We start from the raw sequence: 20,417 nt of genomic DNA, 5'->3' as shown, positions 1-20,417 counted from the left end.
CGGGCCTAAGGCAGGGAAATCCCTGGACAGGTGGCTAGTCCATCACAGACATTTAATATGAAAATAAATGTGATTTGGTAAATTTACAATATGTATGTCTTTTAAACATTGCAACAGTGACATTTATTTATACTTTATATTCGTGCACAACTGCCTTGTAACCACTTCTGCAGCTGCCCGAGCTTCAACTCCTTTTCACTGAGTTTGTTTTACTCAAACTTTGCACAGTGACTGGTGGGTAAATTTCCCTCTCTACTTCCAGTGAAATGATATCTTAAATCACACTTGTTCTCTAAGGGCCCTTCGCACAGAGCATCTACAGGTATGCTCGCTATTATTTGTAATCTCATGTAGTTTTAGCATGAATGGAATTAAAAGTCTATACTTAAAAGGCTGACATGATGATAGGTTAGTGGTCAAATATACTGAAGGCTAAATGCAAAGTTTCTTATTTAGTAAAGCAAATCAACAGAGAAATTCAAGATGTAGTTTGAATAGTAATCAAAGCAGCACAATGAACAGGACAGAGGCTCCACTTCCTTTCAGCTTGACCTATTACAAATTATATCTAGAGATGTATCTTCAACATGGATGGAAGTGAATTGTATGGCGTAATTAAAATGTCATTAGCAAACAATACAGTATAACGCTTTCATTCAATGCTTGCATCTAATGTTATAATGTCTGTTAATAATATTGATGAAAGTCATTGTGAAGTGCTACCAAAATTATTATTGAGCTTAATATCTAAATTAATTACCTTTATACCTTTCAGATTTTAAGAGCTATAAAAATGATTTACTAAAATCACTAAACTGAACATATGTGGTTAACCAGCGGGTGGGTCCATATCTTAAGCAGTTGGATATTTTAACCACCTTGGAACTGTTCCTCCTAAAAAGGAGTAGGAGGGAGCATCAACAACAAGGGAGTGTCATTTAAATGACCATTGACTATTTCTAATCATGTATTTTAACAGAAGTGTACAGGTCATTTTTATGGTTAGAATAACAAGAGTGTGAAGGTTGTAGAGTGCAGGTGAGTGACAATTATACTTACAAAAATTATTTTAAGTGATCTTATGAATTGTCTTTGTAAATGTGTGGATTTTAATGATGATAATGATGGTTTTCTAAATTAGGAGTGTTTCAAAGACAATTGAATCAACATTTCTGTACTTTTAGTTATATTTCTACCTGGTAGGAGTTCTACCAATCAATATTTATTCTTTCAAGATTTATGTCTATTTCAGTAATGTCTGATTTATATAATCTTTTGACCAGCCAATGTGAAGATTTCCCTTTTGTGTATATTGTTTGTATTCCCTAGACAAATGCAGTGTTGTCCTTAAATTAATTGTCTGTTCAGCCACAATGTCGTTTTCCATGTGGATCATTTTATTTCTGAGTAAGTAGAAAGTAGAACTCAAACAAATGCTCTCACAACTTATTTTTTTTTATTTTATTTTTTTTAACACTGTTGTTTTCTTACTTCTGCAACATAAAGTTCTAGGCAACAACATTTCAAGGATAGCTTGTTCATTGAAACTGGTTAAAGGCCAAAATGCTTGTTCTGGTAGAGTGGAGGTCCTCTATAATGGTCAGTGGGGAACAGTGTGTGATGATGACTGGGATCTATCAGATGCTGAAGTGGTGTGTAGAGAGATGGGTTGTGGAGATGTTATAGAGGCAAAGACTGGTGCTTATTTTGGACAAGGTTCAGGATCAGTATGGATGACTGATGTAAACTGTGTTGGAAATGAGTTTACACTGAGCAGTTGTGAGTCTCGTAAATGGGGAGTGGATGACTGTGACCATTCAAAGGATGCTGGAGTCATCTGTCAGTGTAAGTTGCTTATATTTAACAGCTTACCATATTTTATCCTGCAATAATGTTAACATGCTTATTGTGCTTACAGCTTTTATGACCTCATGCTAGTTAAGAGACAACATGGAATATTTATACTTTAAAAAATCTATTTGTTACACAGTAGGACCATTTCGAATGAACTAATGAAAATAAGGTGATTAAGGATAAAGGTGATTAAAATGATGAAAACCCGAAGTTAAAAGACATAAGATACACTTTTCCTTGAAATTTATATACATTTTAACCTAAAATCTTGATGTTGGTTTAAAAAAGAAAAAGAAAAACCCATTTAAGGACATCTTAGAGTTCAGTTGTGTGTCTGTAAGGTCAATTACTTCTCAAGTTTCTTTTTTCAACTCTGTGGCCAGTAACCTCAATCTTCAGGTTGGTGGATGGCAGGGAAATTTGTTCTGGGAGAGTGGAGGTACTTTATAATGGAACATGGGGAACAGTGTGTCATGACAGCTGGGACTGGAATGATGCGACTGTGGTGTGTGCAGAACTTGGCTGTGGAGATATTAAAGAGACAAAGTTCGGTGCATTTTTTGGCCAGGGCTCAGGGCCAGTATGGTTAAGTGATTTACAATGTTCTAATAATGAATATTCATTGAGAAACTGTAAATCAAGAAGATGGGGACAAAACAGCTGTGGACACGAGAAGGATGCTGGAGTTGTCTGTAACCGTGAGTATAAAACCTTTTTTTCTGAAATTTATAAGGGGGATTTGTAGCTTCATTTCTTTTGGGCATTCTATTGAACAAACCAAATAGCTTTCAACTATATTTGATATAATGGCAAGTGATTTTCTAGTACCAAATTAGCAATTTAGCATGATTACTCAAGGATAAGTAGTGATGGCTGCTGGAAATGGGGCCTGTCTAGATTTGATCAAAAATGACTTTTTCAAATAGTGATGGTGCTGTTTTTTGCATCAGTAATGTCCTGACTATACTTTGATCAGTTGAATGTCACTTTGGTGAATTAAAGTACCAATTTCCTTCCGAAACAGCAAAATCTGTATATTATTCCAGATTTTAACTGTCAGTGTGTGTGTGTGTGTGTGTGTGTGTGTGTATGTATGTATATATATATATATATATATATATATATATATATATATATGTGTTTATTTTTGTCACAAAAATGTATTCACAGTTCCTCACCCATTCTTAGTGTTTTATTGTAAACCCGTTTCTGGTTCTCTTTTACAAACTGTGGGATGAGTCGAAATTATTTTCTGTGGACAGCATGCCACCAAAGCTGTCCATTGAAATGAGGTTGTAGCCTAAATAACCCAGAATATTGCTTTAACTACATGATTCATGTGACTAATCTAAGTATGTAATCTTATATCATCTCTCATTTATTTTGAATATCAGGCAAAACTAAGCTGGTTAATGGCAACAACGCTTGTTCTGGGAGAGTGGAGGTTTACCATCAGTGGTCATGGGGAACAGTGTGTGATAATGGCTGGGATGCTACAGATGCTGCAGTGGTGTGTAGAGAGATGGGCTGTGGAGATGTTATAGAGGCAAAGACTGGTGCTTATTTTGGACAAGGTTCAGGAAATATATGGATGTCAGATGTAAACTGTGCTGGAGATGAGTCTACACTGAGCAGCTGTGAGTCTCGTAAATGGGGAGTGGATGACTGTGACCATTCAAAGGATGCTGGAGTCATCTGTCAATGTGAGTTACTAATATTATAACAATTTTTTGGGAATAAACAGATTTTTTCAGATTATCTCTGACATTGCTGTAGAAGTAAAACAAAAAGAGAGATATATTCAAAGGATGCTGGAGTCATCTGTCAGTGTAAGTTACTGATATTTAGATAAACATATTTTGTGTATCCTCCCTCTAAAAAACTTTAAGGGTAGTTCAGCACTACAATTTTGAGGAAAAAATTGTCTACTAGACCCGGTCATGTGACAATATATAAAAATGATATGATTATTATTATTATTATTTTGGTTTTTAAACGGCTTGACATGTTTCTTTTATTTTCACCTCTGTGACCATTAGCCCTCATTAGGCTGGTAAATGGCATCAGCCCTTGTTCTGGAAGAGTGGAGGTTTTGCATGATGATGAGTGGGGAACAGTGTGTGATGACAACTGGGATTGGAATGATGCAACAGTGGCATGTAGAGAGATGGACTGTGGGGGTGTTAAAGAGACAAAGAGTGGTGCTTTTTTTGGACAAGGTACAGGGAGGGTATGGTTAAATAATTTACAGTGTTACAGCAGTGAATCTACACTAACAAACTGTCAGTCAAGTGGATGGGGACAAAACACCTGTGGACACGAGAAGGATGCTGGAGTTGTCTGTCACAGTGAGTACAAAACCTTTTAAATTAACAGTTTCAAGAGACATGCTTTCTGTTTCATTTGTTGCGCTGGGTCTAGGTTTTTAAACGAAAGAACACATCTGCTCTGAACTGCCCCTACATGTTTTTTTTAATTCTTTATTTATTATATTATTTAATATTTTAATGATATTATTTTTAAAAAAGTGTAAAATTTGCTTAAGGTTAAAAATGCACCTGAAAATACATTATAGCACATATTGCCCCTTCACAAAACAGGTAATTTTTTAGATGTTGTGTGTGTAGTAAAGTGACCAGACAAACACGTATATGCTTAAGGTAAACATGAAATGACATTTGCATTTAGCAGATACTTTTACAGTTTTGCATTCACAATTTTAATCTAAGCATGCAAACAGTAAATATCTTAAGATGTATTCCACTGTTAACTTCTCTCATTGTGACATCTTTAATTTTTGTGCATATCAGCCACAACTAAGGTGGTGGATGGCTTCAGCTCTTGTTCTGGAAGAGTGGAGGTTGTCCGTAATGGAGTATGGGGAACAGTGTGTGATAATGGCTGGGATCTATCAGATGCTGAAGTGGTGTGTAGAGAACTGGGCTGTGGAGATGTTATAGAGGCAAATACTGGTGCTTATTTTGGACAAGGTTCAGGATCAGTATGGATGACTGATGTAAACTGTGTTGGAGATGAGTCTACACTGAGCAGCTGTGAGTCCCGTAAATGGGGAGGGTTTGACTGTAACCCTTCAAAGGATGCTGGAGTCATCTGTCAGTGTAAGTTACTGATATTTATATGAAATAATCAGCTTTTGGTTTTAATCCCTCTAAAAAAAACAATGACCTACAATTTTGAGGAAATACATTTGACCAGCCCCTGCTGTGTGCCCATAAATAAAGATTCTATTCTATTCTTTTTTTGGGGGAAGAACTATTCCAACTGCTTGATATGTTTCTTTTGTTTTCACCTCTGTCCCATTAGCTCATATTAGACTGGTAAATGGCAGTAACCCTTGTTCTGGTAGAGTGGAGGTCCTCTATAATGGTCAGTGGGGAACAGTGTGTGATGATGGCTGGGATCTATCAGATGCTGCAGTGGCGTGTAGAGAGATGGGCTGTGGAGATGTTATAGAGGCAAAGAGTGGAGCTTATTTTGGTCAGGGCACAGGGCAAGTATGGTTAAGTGATCTACAGTGTTACAACAGTGAATTTACACTGAAAAGCTGTACATCAAGTGGATGGGGAAAAAAAAGCTGTGGACATGAGAAGGATGCTGGAGTTGCCTGTCGGCGTGAGTACAAAACCTTTGACATCAAATATTTTACATCCACAACCTTAATCTGAGCATGTAAATAGGAAAGGCCTTCAGATTTCTTCCACTGATAAGTGATCTCATTGTAACATTTCACATTTATGTGCATATTAGCCAACATTCAGCTGGAGGATGGCTTCAACGCTTGTTCTGGAAGAGTGGAGGTTTTCCATCAGTGGTCATGGGGAACAGTGTGTGATGATGGCTGGGATCTATCAGATGCTGAAGTGGTGTGTAGAGAGATGGGTTGTGGAGATGTTATAGAGGCAAAGACTGGTGCTTATTTTGGACAAGGTTCAACAATTGTATGGATGGCAGATGTAAACTGTGTTGGAAATGAGTCTACACTGAGCAGCTGTGAGTCTCATAAATGGAGAGTGAATGACTGTGACCATTCAAAAGATACTGGAGCCATCTGTCAGTGTAAGTTACTATTATTTAAATCAGTGAATGAGTTTGTGTATACTCCCTCTAAAAAATCGTTAAGGGTAGTTCATCCCTCCAATTTTGTGGAAATAAATAGACTAGCCTAGGTTGTATGACAATAAATAGAATTTAAATGTGAAAAGTACCATGTTTTTAATTGCTTGACATATTTCTTTTATTTTCATCTCTGTGACCATTAGCCCTTGTCAGGCTGGTAAATGGCAGTAATGCTTGTTCTGGTAGAGTGGAGGTTTTCTATGATGGTCAGTGGGGAACAGTGTGTGATGATGGCTGGGATCTATCAGATGCAAAAATTGTATGTAGAGAGATGGGCTGTGGAGATGTTCTAGATAAAAAGACTGGTGCATACTTTGGTCAGGGCTCAGGACCAGTGTGGATGAGTGATTTACAGTGTGTTAACACTGAATCTACACTAAGAAACTGTAAATCAAGTGGATGGGGACAAAACAGCTGTGGTCATGAGAAGGATGCTGGAGTCCTTTGTCAGCGTGAGTACCAACCTACACAAAATATTGTTACAGTTCACATTCACATTTTACATCTCATTCTGACATCTCTCTTTTATGTGTATATCAGCCAAAACTAAGCTGGTCAATGGCATCAACTCTTGTTCTGGGAGAGTGGAAGTTCTCCATAATGGTCAGTGGGGAACAGTATGTGATGATGGCTGGGATCTATCAGATGCTGAAGTGGTGTGTAGAGAGGTGGGCTGTGGAGATGTTATTGCAATAAGGACTGGTGCATATTTCGGACAAGGTTCAGAAAAAATATGGATGGCTGATGCAAGCTGCATTGGAAATGAGTCTACACTGAGCAGTTGTGAGTCTCGTAAATGGGGAGTGGATGACTGTGACCATTCAAAGGATGCTGGAGTCATCTGTCAATGTGAGTTACTAATATTATAAATTTTTTTTTGGAATAAACAGCTTTTTCAGATTATCTCTGACATTGCTGTAGAAGTAAAACAAAAAGAGAGAGATATTAAAGAAGCTCTCTGTGGGAATCTAAATTGAAAAAGACCTTGTCAATTTGTAGTCATTGTAAAGGGAGCAAAACCTAATCCCCAATATATTTTTAATTGCTTAAAGTCTCCACGAACTAGCTTGATGATCACAGTTTTCTTTCCCGTGTTGACATATTTCCTAATAAAACTGGACGTTTTTGCAGGACTTTAAAATAGCCATTACCCTTTAGTTTAAGTCACAGGAAACAACATGATTTGCTTCTTGCCTTGTTAGAAGTAGGTGCTACAATGCTTAGGGATATTCTCATTCTAGAGAGCATCTGATTGGACAAAATAAGTGTGTGCATAATGAGTCCTCAATATTTTTGGTCCATATTTTCAGAAGAGTGAAACTGTACATTTTACATTTGTATATAAACAAAGTACATTTTCTCAGCATTTAGGAGTGCACAAGTATATAAATGGCCTCTAACAGACTAAAACATGACAATGTTTTTTTCCATTAGCTTTAATCAGGTTGGTCAATAGCAGTGACTTTTGTTCTGGGAGAGTGGAGGTTCGCTATAATGGAAAATGGGGAACAGTGTGTGATAATGACTGGGATGTATCAGATGCTGCAGTTGCATGCAGAGAGATGGGCTGTGGAGATGTTGTAGAGGCAAAGATTGGAGCTTATTTTGGCCAGGGCTCAGGGCCAGTATGGATGAGTAATTTACAGTGTTCAAACACTGAATCTACACTGAGTGATTGTCAGTCAAGTGGATGGGGAACAGGCAGCTGTGGACATGTGAAGGATGCAGGAGTCATCTGTAAACGTGAGTATGAAAACTTTCACTAAAATTAACAAATTAAAAGCATGTTTTACTTCCCTTATCTAAGCATGGTTACATGGCATAAGATGTAGTACTAGTACTTAAACCATTTTGAAATATGGTTGTATACAGTATTAGCATTACAATCAAACTATCATTAAACATACTGTATACTATCTCTCTCTCTCTCTCTCTCTCTCTCTCTTCTTATTTATGTGAACACTAGATCCTGTTAGGCTGGTCAATGGCAGTGACTCTTGTTCTGGCAGAGTGGAGGTTCTCCGTAGTGGAATATGGGGAACAGTGTGTGATAATGGCTGGGATCTAGTAGATGCTGCATTGGTGTGTAGAAACCTGGGCTGTGGGAGAGTTCTGGAAGCAAAGACTGGCGCTTATTTTGGACAAGGTTCAGGATCAATATGGATGACTAATGTAATGTGTGTTGAGAATGAATCTTTATTCATGAGCTGCCCATTTGACTCAAGTACACTCAGCTGTGGCCATGAGAAAGATGCAGGAGTCATTTGCGGATGTGAGTGCCAGTATTTTAATCCTAATGGTTGGGGAAATATTACTGTGATTTCAAGAGATATACTGATTAAATATTTAACTTTAATCTCAAAATGCCTCTACGTGGTAGGGATTTCGAGTTCACATTACATTTAGAAAGAAAATGAGGAAGAGCTTTTTAATAGCCTACAAAGCTGCGTCCTCCGTTGTGTAGAACAGAACTGACTCTCTGCTAAATCTCACTCCCCTTTAATTACTGTTGCCAACACGGTCAAACATTCATATCTGTGCCTGTTCTGAAAGGTCTACAAATACTTTGGACGTTATTTTAAATTAAAAAAGGACTTTTCACAATTTTTTCAAAATCATTAGAATCACTTTTCCATAAAACTGTGTATATAGTGATTTAAATCATTATCGACAAGAGCAATACAGGAATCACTGGAGGCAAAGCTTGATAAAAAAAGTTTATTGTCATGATCAATGTGAATAATAATAATTAAAAAAAAAGTAAAACACTGTGCTTGCTGACCAGCAAATCCTTGTCTTCTGTCTCTCTTTCTGTCCCACTTAGCGCTTACCCATGCAGAATGGGAAAATGGCACTTAAATATTACATATTTCTTTTGTATTTGTATGTGAATAACCAAGACAGCTGTCAGTGGACAAACATATACGTTTATTGTGCATAGGGTTGCATCTTTTTTTTTCAACATGGCAAAATTAAGATATCACATAGTCACCACACTTTCCCAGCAAATCCAGGAGCATATAGACGAAACAAAATCTTGGTGGTTTGTAAATGTCGTTTTTTTTTTAATTCAAAGCAACAGGGGGGTCATACAAATGTTTTTGGCTGAGTTCTTGTCAGCATGTCAGACTCACATCAGATAAATTTATGGGTATATGTAGATACAACATGGTTTATGAGATCATTCTGAATCGGTGATTGTTAGGAAATAATTTAATGACCGCATAATTGATTACATCTTTCACATTTTTTATTATTCACTCAGATGTTCAAGTACATTTGAGGATTAAGGTGAAGGTTGCCCCTGGAGTTGACCCAAATAATACTACAATCAAATATAAACTTTTGAAAGAGGTGAGAGCAACAGGAAGAGTGGCAGTGAGCTGTACCTTTCACTGCTTTTTGCTGCTATCTTCTGGCTGTTAATGTCTCTGTTGGCTCTTTGTATTTTATGTTAATGTATTTTAATTTTATAGATTGGGAGGAAGGTATCAACAGATGGGATTTCCCCCCTCAGATGGAAAACTCAGTCCAATGGAAAAGTCTTCCAGAAGAGAAATTAATTTTGACCATAACAGGTTGCTAAAACTTTATATTTGTTAACTAATGTTAATTTACATTATTCATTTAATAGTTCCCCACATTAACAATGCACAATTTGTGTTGGTTCCACAGGTTATTGTTGGAATATAAAAGAGAACACAAGCACACACTATCTTCTAGGATGCTGAATGCTACATTCTTCTATACTCATACTCTGAACATTTAAAAATGAAATGGATAATTATGTTACATGCTTTTTCTGTTGTTGGTTTTAGGTGCTTCATATATATCTGTGATTTCCTGCTAAAAATGAAAGCATAATTTTTGTTTTTAGATACTGACATTGTTTGGATTCTTTCTGTCCTAATTTGCTAACCAAGATATAAATGTAATATAGCTATCCTGATATAGCCTATATTGAACAGTTTTAATAAAACCTGTCTATATTGTACCAATATAAAATGTATGATTAATAATACATTAAACTGAATTTAATTCTATTTATATTTAATTTATAATAAGAATCAGATTCAGAATCACTATTCACCATTTTTGAGGTACAATGCAATTTCAACATAACAAGCAGATGTTGAATAATTTGGCCTGAATGCAAAGTAAAGATACAATCTTGTGAGCATCTGTTTTGTGCTGCTGTTCATGGGTTAGTCCACCATATTATTCCAGTTGCTGTCTTTTCCCAAAACATCTAAACAAACAAGTTATGATTCCACACAGGTCGTAGTATCACTATGATGACAAGCACAAAGTGGTTGATGAGCTGGTGGCTGATTTGTCAAACACAAAATAATTACATGTATAATTGGAAAAGAACGAGCCCAAGAATTCTCAGCATAGTTTTGTCAATCATTTGCAACAGGTTAATGAACTGAGACAGATAGGTGCATTAATTTATAAGGGAAAGTAACCTCTCCTCATGCAAAAGAGGAGGACTAGCATAATTACAGGAACCAGATGAAGCTCCTATTTGACCTTTCATAAAAAACAAGCCAAACAAACAAAACTTTGCCTAGATAACTGAATTTAAAAATAACACTGATCGACCAGGACTAAGAGGTTATGACTGAAAATGTTATTTTGCCTTGACAAAGCAAACATACAGTAATGGGCCCTATTTTAAGAACGCAAGCATTACGTGTAACGCAATGCCTTAAGTCATAAGTGCAAAGTCAGTGGACTTTTTGGTAGTTTTGGTATTTTCATGCAAGCATGCGCTAAGTCTAGGTGCAAGTGGGTTTGGCGAAATCATGCGTGCAATGCGCAAAAGGCTGGGTCAAGTGCAATTAAATTATCTGGTTTTATCTGGTTATTCCAGCATCTGCGTCCTATTATTATAGTCCATTCCCTCAAGCACCAATGATTTAAACAATCATAAGATGTTGGTTGTGTAAATGGACTGTATGCAATAAATTAAAAGACTTATGTTCTTTTGTGCATTAACTGAGTCCTTAATGAATGCCAGGCATATTTCTATGACAGTGACACACGCTCCTTTTATATGATTCTCATCAGAATTTGGATGTACAGTATGCTCCTTTTTTCATCTACTGACACACACATCATGGTTAGTATTAACAGTGATTGTATCGGAAATGCACTTCACTTCTACCCGTCGATTTTGATTTTGAAAAAATAAATTCATTTATTGAAACAGAAACAAATTAAACCAAATATATTTCTAAATTCAAATTACATTTAAATCGAAACGAAAATACATGTATAATCAAAATAACACAGTGGTCAAAAATACCAAATCATACCAAATCCAAACATTTTACTCTGTCCAACTTCTTCCACCGGCCCCTTTTTTATATTTAAAATACAATTGTAAATATAAATATAATGAAAATAATTGAAAAATAAGCCATGACCTTTAGATAGTTTAACACAATCTCATAATTATTATTTTTCCTCAAAACGGCTATGATTATATTTCACTATATTTTAAGAGTTTGGACATAAACTTTATTACCACGTGCTGGTGGAATCTCCAAACTGCAAATGCAGGAACTGAATTTGGACTTTGCACTGAGTTAAGATGTGGTATTGAAACATCTTAGTGCAATGAACAAATTCTTAGGAAAATAGCAAATTGCGCTTTGTGCCACTTCATTTACATACAATACACCCAGAGTTTGTGCGCCTACACCCACAGTAGCGCAAACAATCCCACCCATGCCCATTTGCGCTGGCATGAAATATGCACTTAGAGTTAACGCTCAGGGATAACTGGATTGTGGCGGCCAAGCGTTCATAGCGACGTCGCATTTTAATCCTTTGATGTCGGCTCTTCCTATCATTGTGAAGCAGAATTCACCAAGCATTGGATTGTTCACCCACTAATAGGGAACGTGAGCTGGGATTAGACCATCTTGAGACAGGTTAGTTTTACCCTACTGATGATGTGTTGTTGCATTAGTAATCCTGCTCAGTAAGAGAGGAACCGCAGGTTCAGACATTTGGTGCATGTGCTTGGCTGAGGAGCCACTGGTGCGAAGCTACCATCTGTGGGATTATGACTGAACGCCTCTAAGTCAGAATCCCCCCTAATTCCCCCGCAGGACTCCAAATTAGTAATTTGTACTCATGACAGAAAAGATCTCACAACCCAGCAGGCATCACGACCCAGTGGATGAGAAACCCTGCTTCATGTCTTCTGGCTAACTTTCTGAAACAGTGAGTGTTTTAACTAGTGCTGTCAGTCGATAATTTTTTTTAATCGCGATTAATCGCATAATATTTTTTTGTAGTTAATCGCGATTAATCATAGATTTTGAAAGTGCTGAAATCTGACACTATATATACTTCTTTTCTTGACAAAATTTCTTTATTTCCGTCTTAGGAAGAAAACAAAGCAATATGTAGCAATATAATGCTTTGTTAACATTTTCAAGATATAAAGATAGAAATGCACTAAATTGTACCAGTTCAAGTCACATCAAATGTTTCCTGAAGTCTAAGTGGGAGTTTGACTAATTGAAAGAACTAGTCCCCACATAGGTTGCATATTAATTGCCATGGGCATTAAATCTCTTAAACTCTAATTATTCACACTATTAATCTGCCAGTAGACTGTGACTATCCGCTTTCCTACAGCAATCGTGAAGCTGCGTTCATGATTCACATCAGGGTGGCAACACCAGCGTTGAGTGCCGCTTTGAACTTACCATGCACCTTACATAGGCTGAAAAATACTTGATTTCTGTCACAAGTCTCATCTGGGCTTGTTTTGTACATCAAATAGTGCTAAGAGCTCCATTATCCATCATTTTATCACTGACATGGAAGCACTGTCAGAGATTCTTCTATTTAATTAGAAAATGGCTCTATCATAGGAGAGAGCGTATTGGAGTGCGTTCCATTCCGAAGGGCTCATCCCAATGCTCTAATCCCTTTTAAGGTTTTGCCCTCCAGAGTGAGAGCTTCTGAGGGTTGAAGGGTGTAGGGTTCAAAAATATCAGTCATAAACAATAAACATATGTACAGGACATTTATTAAATAAGGAAAATGCCACTGTGTATAATTATTTTATTTAAACTGCTTTAGAATAGCAGATCCAGCGATTTTACAGTAAAACACAAGCATTAGCCAGTTTCAAAGCCAGGTGTTTAAAATAATTGTAAAAAGTTCATTTTAATAATTAAAAGCTTAAATAGACTATAGAGATGAAGGGATATCACATGTTTTTTTTGTTTTGTTTATAGAACCAGATTGTAGTTGCAGCTGTTTAATTTACACTAAATTACATTTGGCAAACTTCCAGATTTGTGACGTATTCTCTGGTTCCAGTCGCTTGGCAGCAAAGTGTCCATCAGTGGAGCCCTACGGAAACTGTAGTTTTGAAACTTTATGAGCCTATCAGTTTGGTATGGCCCTTCAATATGACGGCCATGATCGTTCCCCCTTCGAAGTGCCAATTGGACGTGGATTTATCCCGTTTGGAATGGTCAACTTCAGCGTGTTAAGACAGTTCCACGTATGCTAAGCTTGAAGGTTCTCCTTGGTAGAAGGGCTCTGGCACTGTGGCATGTGCGTCAGTGTAATGATTGACGCACCAGTGTTTATTATGTATTAACGCTAAATGCGTTAATCACGATTAAGAAAAATTAACGCTTTAAATTAATCACAAGCGTTAACGTGTTAATTCTGACAGCTCTACTTTTAACACAAACAAATTGGCCCCCATTCACTTCCATTGTAAGTGACTCACTGGAACCCAGATTTGTGCTTTTTTTTTTTTTTTAAGAAAAGGAGGGACGAGTGGAAATTAAGACTCCTGTCGCGAGGAGCGTGAGGTCTGAGTACCACGTCTGGGTGGGCCAGTAGGGTGCTACTAGGACGACCTTCTCCTCATCCTCCCTGACCTTGCAGAGGGTCTGTGCAAGTAGGCTCACTGGGAGAAACGCGTATTTGCGTAGTCCAGGGGGCCAGCGTGTCTATACCGAAGGGTGCTTCGGTCAGGGCGTACCAAAGCAGGCAGAGGGAGGATTCAGTGATGACCACGCGATGTGTCCCGCAGCACCATGCCCATCTCGGGACTTGAGTCTGAAGCCAGTGCTAAAGCGGTCTTATATGCATCAACCCGAGCGGTGTGGCAACCGCAGAGGATGCCAAATGCCCCAGGAGCCTCTAAAAGAGTTTCAGTGGAACCGCTGTTTTCTGTCTGAATGCCTTCAGACAGTTCAGCACCAACTGTGCACGCTCGTTCGTGAGGTGCGCCGTCATCGAGACTGAGTCCAACTCAAAGCTGAGAAAAGAGACGCTCTGAACCGGGGAGAGCTTGCTCTTTTCCCATTGACCCAAAGCCCTAGACGGCTGAGGTACCTGAGCACCAGGTCCCTGTGTGCACAAAGAAACTCTTGAGAGTGAACTAGGACCAGCCAGGTGTTGAGGTAGTTGAGTATGCGGACGCCCACTTCCCTTAGCGGGGCAAGAGCTGCTTCTGCAATCTTCGTGAAGACACGAGGGGACAAGGACAGGCTGAAGGGGAGGACCTTGTACTGGTATGCCCGGCCCTCGAAAGCAAATCACAGGAAGGGCCTGTGTCGAGGTAAAACTGAGACGTGGAAGTACACGTCCTTCAGGTCTACCACTGCGAACCAATCTTGATGCCGGACGCTCGCTAAAATGCATTTTTGCGTCAGCATCTTGAACGGGAGTCTGTGCAAGGCCCGGTTCAGAACTCACAGGTCCAAGATTGGCCACAACCCACCGCCTTTCTTCGGTACGATGAAGTAAGGGCTGTAAAACCCTTTCTTCATCTTGGCTGGAGGGACAGGCTCTATCGCGCCCTTGCGCAGAAGGGTCGCGATCTCCGCACGCAAGGCAGCGGCACTATCGCCCTTCAACGAGGTGAAGCGGACGCCACTGAACCTGGGCGGGCGCCTGGCGAACTGAATTGTGTAGCCGAGTTGGACGGTCCGGGTCAGCCATCGCGACGGGTTGGAAAGTGCAAGGCTGGCATTAAAACTCCGGGCAAGGGGGACCAAGGGGATAATCACGTCGGACATACCGGCGGGTGGGGCCTGGCGGCCTGGCAGAGCCTGAGGTGCCACATCGTGGGGGCTCGAGCCCCATGGCTGTGCTGAGCCCAGGGACATTGAAGCACTTACCTGGCTCCTGATACCCACCATAAGATTGGTCGAGGAGGGGGAGGTGTGTTTGTGCCACAGCTGGGCATGCAGGGGTGGGGGGGTCTGCCGCGCCAGGGCAGGATGTGTTGAATGGTCTCCGACTGCAGCTTCACCACTGAGAAATGCTGGGCAAAGTCCTCGACGGTGTCGCCGTATAGGCCAACCTGAGAGATGGGGTGTCAAGGAACCGTGCCTTGTCGGCCCCTCTCATCTCGACCAAGTTGAGCCAAAGGTGGTGCTCCTGGACCACTAGGGTGGACATCGCCTGCCTGAAAGACCGTGCCATGACCTTCGTCGCCCAGAGAGCGAGGTCGGTCGCCGAGCGCAGTTCCTGCATCAATCCCAGGACAGAACTACCCTCGTGCAGCTCTTTTAGCACCTTGGCTTGGTGAACTTGCAGGAGAGCCATGGCGTGCAGGGCGGAGGTTAATTGTCCAGCGGCACCGTAGGCCTTAGCCGTCAGGGACGATGTAAACCTACAGGCCCTGGACGGGAGCTTCGGGTGCCCATGCCAGGTGGCGGCACTTTGCGGGCCGCCCCACCATCGAGGGTAGTGAGAGCGGGGGAGCTGAACGATAAAAGTTCGGGCAGTAAAAGGTGCCCCCCATTATCTTGTCAGCTCCTCATGCACTTCCGGGAAGAAAGGGACCTGGGCAGAGGCGCAGCCGTGAGCGGCGCTCTGGGCCCAGGAACCAATCATCGAGCTGCAAGGGTTCAGGGGGGAGTGGAGGGTTCCACTCTAGCCCGACACTCACGGCTGCCCGGGAAAGCATGTCTGTCATCTCCGCGTCGGCCTGAGACTGGGCGACCACACCCGAAGGCATCCACATCAGAGTGGACGAGCCCGCTCTCAGATGCTGCGCTCGAGAGCTCATCACTTTCGAGGGCTCCGAATAAGAGGTCGAACTCGCCGTGAGACGAGCCGGCGGTCTCATCCGAGAGCCCGACAAGGGCAAGTGAGCGTGCTGGGGAATGGGAGGTCCCTGGGGGTTTACCCGGCGGAGGTGCTCCCATTGATGTCCCCAATCATACCCGTAGGTAGAAGGACCGAGGCGGGGAGCGGCTTGCTTTCTTATGAATGCAAGCCGCGACCGCAACGTTGCCATGTTCATGTTCTCGCAATGAGGACAAGACCCATCCACGAACGATGTCTCCGCATGGGCAGTGCCCAGACACGTAAGACAGCGATCATGGCCGTCAGAAGCAGAGAGATAACGACCGCAACCAGGAATAACACACAAACAGAAAGGCATCTGAGAAAGACTTTGCTAATTTATTCTCTGATGCTTCGCTTTATTTGCATATATTCCACAGTTGTTGCTGTGTTTGTTTCCTTAACTTTCAGTTGCGACCTGCAGCGGAATTGCGCAGCAGTAGTGGGGTTTTCTCTCTTATGTAAAACACCGGTATTCCTCAAATATATGAGTGCATATACACGGAGGTAAGGGACAGTCAATAATTTACACTGGTGTTTATAAATGAGTATAGTTTATTGTGTATGTGCTTTCTCTACTGTACTCTCAAAAATGCTGATGTCTTTCTGCTTTGTTTACTTCTTGTATGGCTCCATCCAATGACGTGTATTATCCTCGGTCTGTTCACGCACATGCGCACTCTTCAAAAACCTGTGAGAATGTCACTTATGTGTTTACATGGCCAGATAAGCCACATTCTCCAGGAGAAAACAAGGTGTTAAACCGCTTTCTCTTAATCACTTAAACGGTGTATAAGGATACCTGCGTTCTCGTTCACATGGCATTTCAGAACAGCACTTTCTGCACAAACCTTGAAATAAACAGTTTTCTTAAGTGCATTAAAAGCGGGTCAATGAGAACCTATGGGAGTAATGTGTGTTTGAGGACTTTTAAGTGGGATTTTATAAAATTAATCCAAAAAATGTAAAAAAATAAAAAAATAAAATAAAAATACATTTTAAATAAATCTGGAGAAGAACATGTTATGGATACAACTGTGTCAGCCCTTATTACAAATGAACATATAACATCTGCAACGACACCTACATTTGCTCCAAGTTAAATTAAAGCTAATAACTAAACATTAATTTAAGTATTGATTCAAGTAATAGTAAAAGCGATAGTAAATAAAGAGTGCACAATATCATAGTGAGTGTGTTATAAAGAGCTCTGTTCACTTACGCTAATGTTTTTAGATGTGTAATCACAATGAAATGAAGTTTTTATCTTTTCAAGTGACTTTAATAATCATTTGCCTTGATTCTGATTCCTAGTCTCCACAGTGTTTAATCAAATTACTGTGTAATTTAACAATTTCTTTTACAAAACTTCAGATAAATATGCATTAAAATGTCACTCTTCATTCCAGCCCACGTAAAAATATTATCCATTCCGTTTATGAGAACATTGAACCAAAAACCGCACTGTTCACGGCAATCTCCCATTCATTCCTATGGGGAGTTCTACAGAGCTTAGCGAAGGGTCAGTTGACAGAATGTAGTCAATGGAATGTTTGGGAATTCAAACTCCAACTGTCATAAATTAATATTTAAACAAACCCCTTTTTCTTTCAATCCACCTTTTTCCTGAACGCGGAAGCGCTCCACGATTCGACTGTTTTCAATTTCCGATCTCCAGTGTTTTCCCTCGCATCAGCATATATTATGCGCTCTTTCTCTCTCTCTCTCTCTCTCTCTCTCTCTCTCTCTCTTCTGTGTCCCTAATGACACACTATGCACTATGCACTTACACAAAAATGCAGAGCACCCTAGCAACCAGACAGGGTGTTCAGAAACCCTGTTTGTTATTATTTTTGCATTTCCATTTGGTGATTCAAGTCAATTCACTCTGCGGCCATCTTGATAATGCCCATCTACTTTAATGAGGAAAGACCAAGATCTCCAAAAGATGTTTTAATAATAAAGTCAAATCAGAAATAAAATCTGACAACAATGGTATCAAACATTTTGTTTCTTTAGCTCAAAAAACACACACACAAAGGTTTTTTAAGGTAAATGCAGCGAATGCGCTTGCACATTCTAGTGTGCGATGCTTCAATCAAAAAATCTTTTGGCTCTTTTCACTGAAAGGATGGGACCTTCTGTCCTGTGACCGTATTTTTGAGCATTGCGATTTCCCCCATTGATTTATCAATGAGAGGTCCATCTCCACTTCCTTATAATGTATCTACTATACTGACTATAGACAGTCTTTCAACACCACTGTATTGCATACGGTCTCCTCCTCCTTATACTATATTTTATAGAAGAAATATGACAATCCATGTAGAGGGCCATGTTGCCAAGAATCCAGGATGCTTCGCAAAGGATTTACAGTTTGAAGCTTGTTTATAGGGCCGGTCAAAGTGATTAGGAAGGGATGACTCACTTAAACAGCCAAACAAATGCAAAAGGAAACAGCCTTGCAGTGCAAAGCAATAAAACTACAATGAAAGTAGTCCATACAACTCGTACGCTATATCTGAAGCGTACTAAAGCCATACAATAGCATAGTGTAAAGAACACGCTATACCCAAGGATTTTTGGAATCAGTGACGTCAAACCTGGTGAGACGTGCCTTCAAGTTTAATGTGCTTACTATTACACCTGTTATGCTGTGATTTACATATCTGTAAATTATCTATGTTGGTCCGAAAATAGCATTTGTTAGGGTCATCTGATGGGAGGAGACAGGTGTCCTCCTGTACTTTTTGTTCCACCTACCTTTATTCACCCATCATAAAGTATTCATCATTCTTAGTTTTTCACGAATTGTTCTGATATGCAGTTCTAGGAAATACCACTTTAACGAGGGCTGCCTCAGTCAGACTAGTTGATGGCATCAGCACTTATTCTGAGAGAGTGGAATTTCTCCGTAGTGGAATACGGTATGGAAAATGGAATGATGTGTTATGAAAATTGGGATGTGTCAGATGCCAATGTGGTGTGTAGAGAACTGGGCTGGGGAAATGCAAAAGAGACCAAAAAAGCTGCATATTTTTGGCAGAGCTCGAACAGATATGGATGAGAATGGTCCTATGTGCTGACAATGAATCCATACTAAAAGAACGTGCTACTGATAAAAAGGGACTTAACCCATGTGTACTGTAGGTGACATGTATGCTGAGTCTGTGAGCTTGAGTACAAATCTTTGTCTGCATGTGATCAGAAATGTAACATGCACTGACAGTGCTTTCACTATTTCTTATTTATGTGTTTTATCAGCCAGAGTCAGATTGGTGAAGGGCATCAACTCTTGTGTGTGGTTGCTTTTGAAAGTATACAGAAATATTTTCTTACACCACTGAAACAGCTAAAACGGCCATTAGTTTGGAAGTTGGAAAGACTTTTGAATTATTAATGAGGGCTCGGATGATGCTTTCGAACTAGTGACGATGGCTTATGCTGTTTCTAAACAGAGTCCATCATCCTTGCAAAAATAAACATTGTTTTCAAACTGCTTTCCCGAATATGACACCCTTCTGCAGTTGATTGAACAAACAGATAGTCCTGTCCCAAACTCATGTCATTGGTCAATTAATCAATGTTGCTCTGTCTGGCTGGACAGGCCACTTAAAACGAACAGAGCAATTTTTATAACACCACAGAGACACCAACATAATCACACGAAAAGTCAACATGTTGCTGATGAATGTTCCAGTACCCTGACATCAACCCCATTCTTTCAAATTATTGACGAGCGGTATCTCCCAGCAGAAATGTTGCATCAACTCAAATATATTTACCTTTCTCTGTGGCGCTACTGTTGCATCAGTAGCCTCAGAGAAAAGGGTTCCGTGTGAAACCTGGAAGTTATTACATTCACCTAATCAATAATGAGCACGATTCAGAGGTTGTATTTTCCCTCTAAGATTACATTTTTACTCCACTGGTGGTTAGGTTTAGCAATGAGGTTTGGGTTAGGGCATATGGTTAATAAAATATGCTTTCCTTTTGACTGAACTCGCTTTTGGCACCACTCTGTGAACATTGCACCCAGAAACTGGAGCTCACACGTGTCCACACTTTCAACATTTGACCTACTGCCTCCGAAATTCACAGTAAGATCAGTCTGGAGACACAGTGTTTACAGTTTCTTGTTTGAGAAAATAAAACTTACCAATGGCTTACTTATAGGTGACTCTACATATTAAGCTGATATAGGAGAAAACATTTTAACATCGAAAAAGCTTTAAGAAAGTAGTTCTACATACAAGAGAATTTTAGGGCCAAAATCGTATACCTGTATATTATCATGA

The 20,417-nt window shown here is 39.8% G+C and overlaps 1 protein-coding gene across 1 annotated transcript; it reads left to right on the top strand.

Moving 5' to 3' along the window:
* The first annotated feature begins 985 nt into the window (after positions 1–985).
* Positions 986–9,980, top strand: LOC127434866 (deleted in malignant brain tumors 1 protein-like). Its single transcript, XM_051687895.1, has 16 exons — positions 986–1,038; positions 1,330–1,407; positions 1,507–1,845; positions 2,238–2,552; positions 3,249–3,557; positions 3,894–4,202; positions 4,665–4,973; positions 5,179–5,487; positions 5,623–5,931; positions 6,135–6,443; positions 6,532–6,840; positions 7,426–7,734; positions 7,958–8,263; positions 9,257–9,345; positions 9,468–9,569; positions 9,667–9,980. The coding sequence occupies exons 2-15, from the start codon at positions 1,374–1,376 to the stop codon at positions 9,552–9,554; spliced, it is 3,642 nt and encodes a 1,213-aa protein (XP_051543855.1). The 5' UTR covers positions 986–1,038; positions 1,330–1,373; the 3' UTR covers positions 9,555–9,569; positions 9,667–9,980.
* Positions 9,981–20,417: the final 10,437 nt, after the last annotated feature.

The sequence above is a fragment of the Myxocyprinus asiaticus genome, chromosome 45 (genome assembly GCF_019703515.2).
Source record: "Myxocyprinus asiaticus isolate MX2 ecotype Aquarium Trade chromosome 45, UBuf_Myxa_2, whole genome shotgun sequence".
Classification (NCBI taxonomy): Eukaryota; Metazoa; Chordata; class Actinopteri; order Cypriniformes; family Catostomidae; genus Myxocyprinus; species Myxocyprinus asiaticus.
This window is presented reverse-complemented; position numbering and strand designations above follow the sequence as displayed.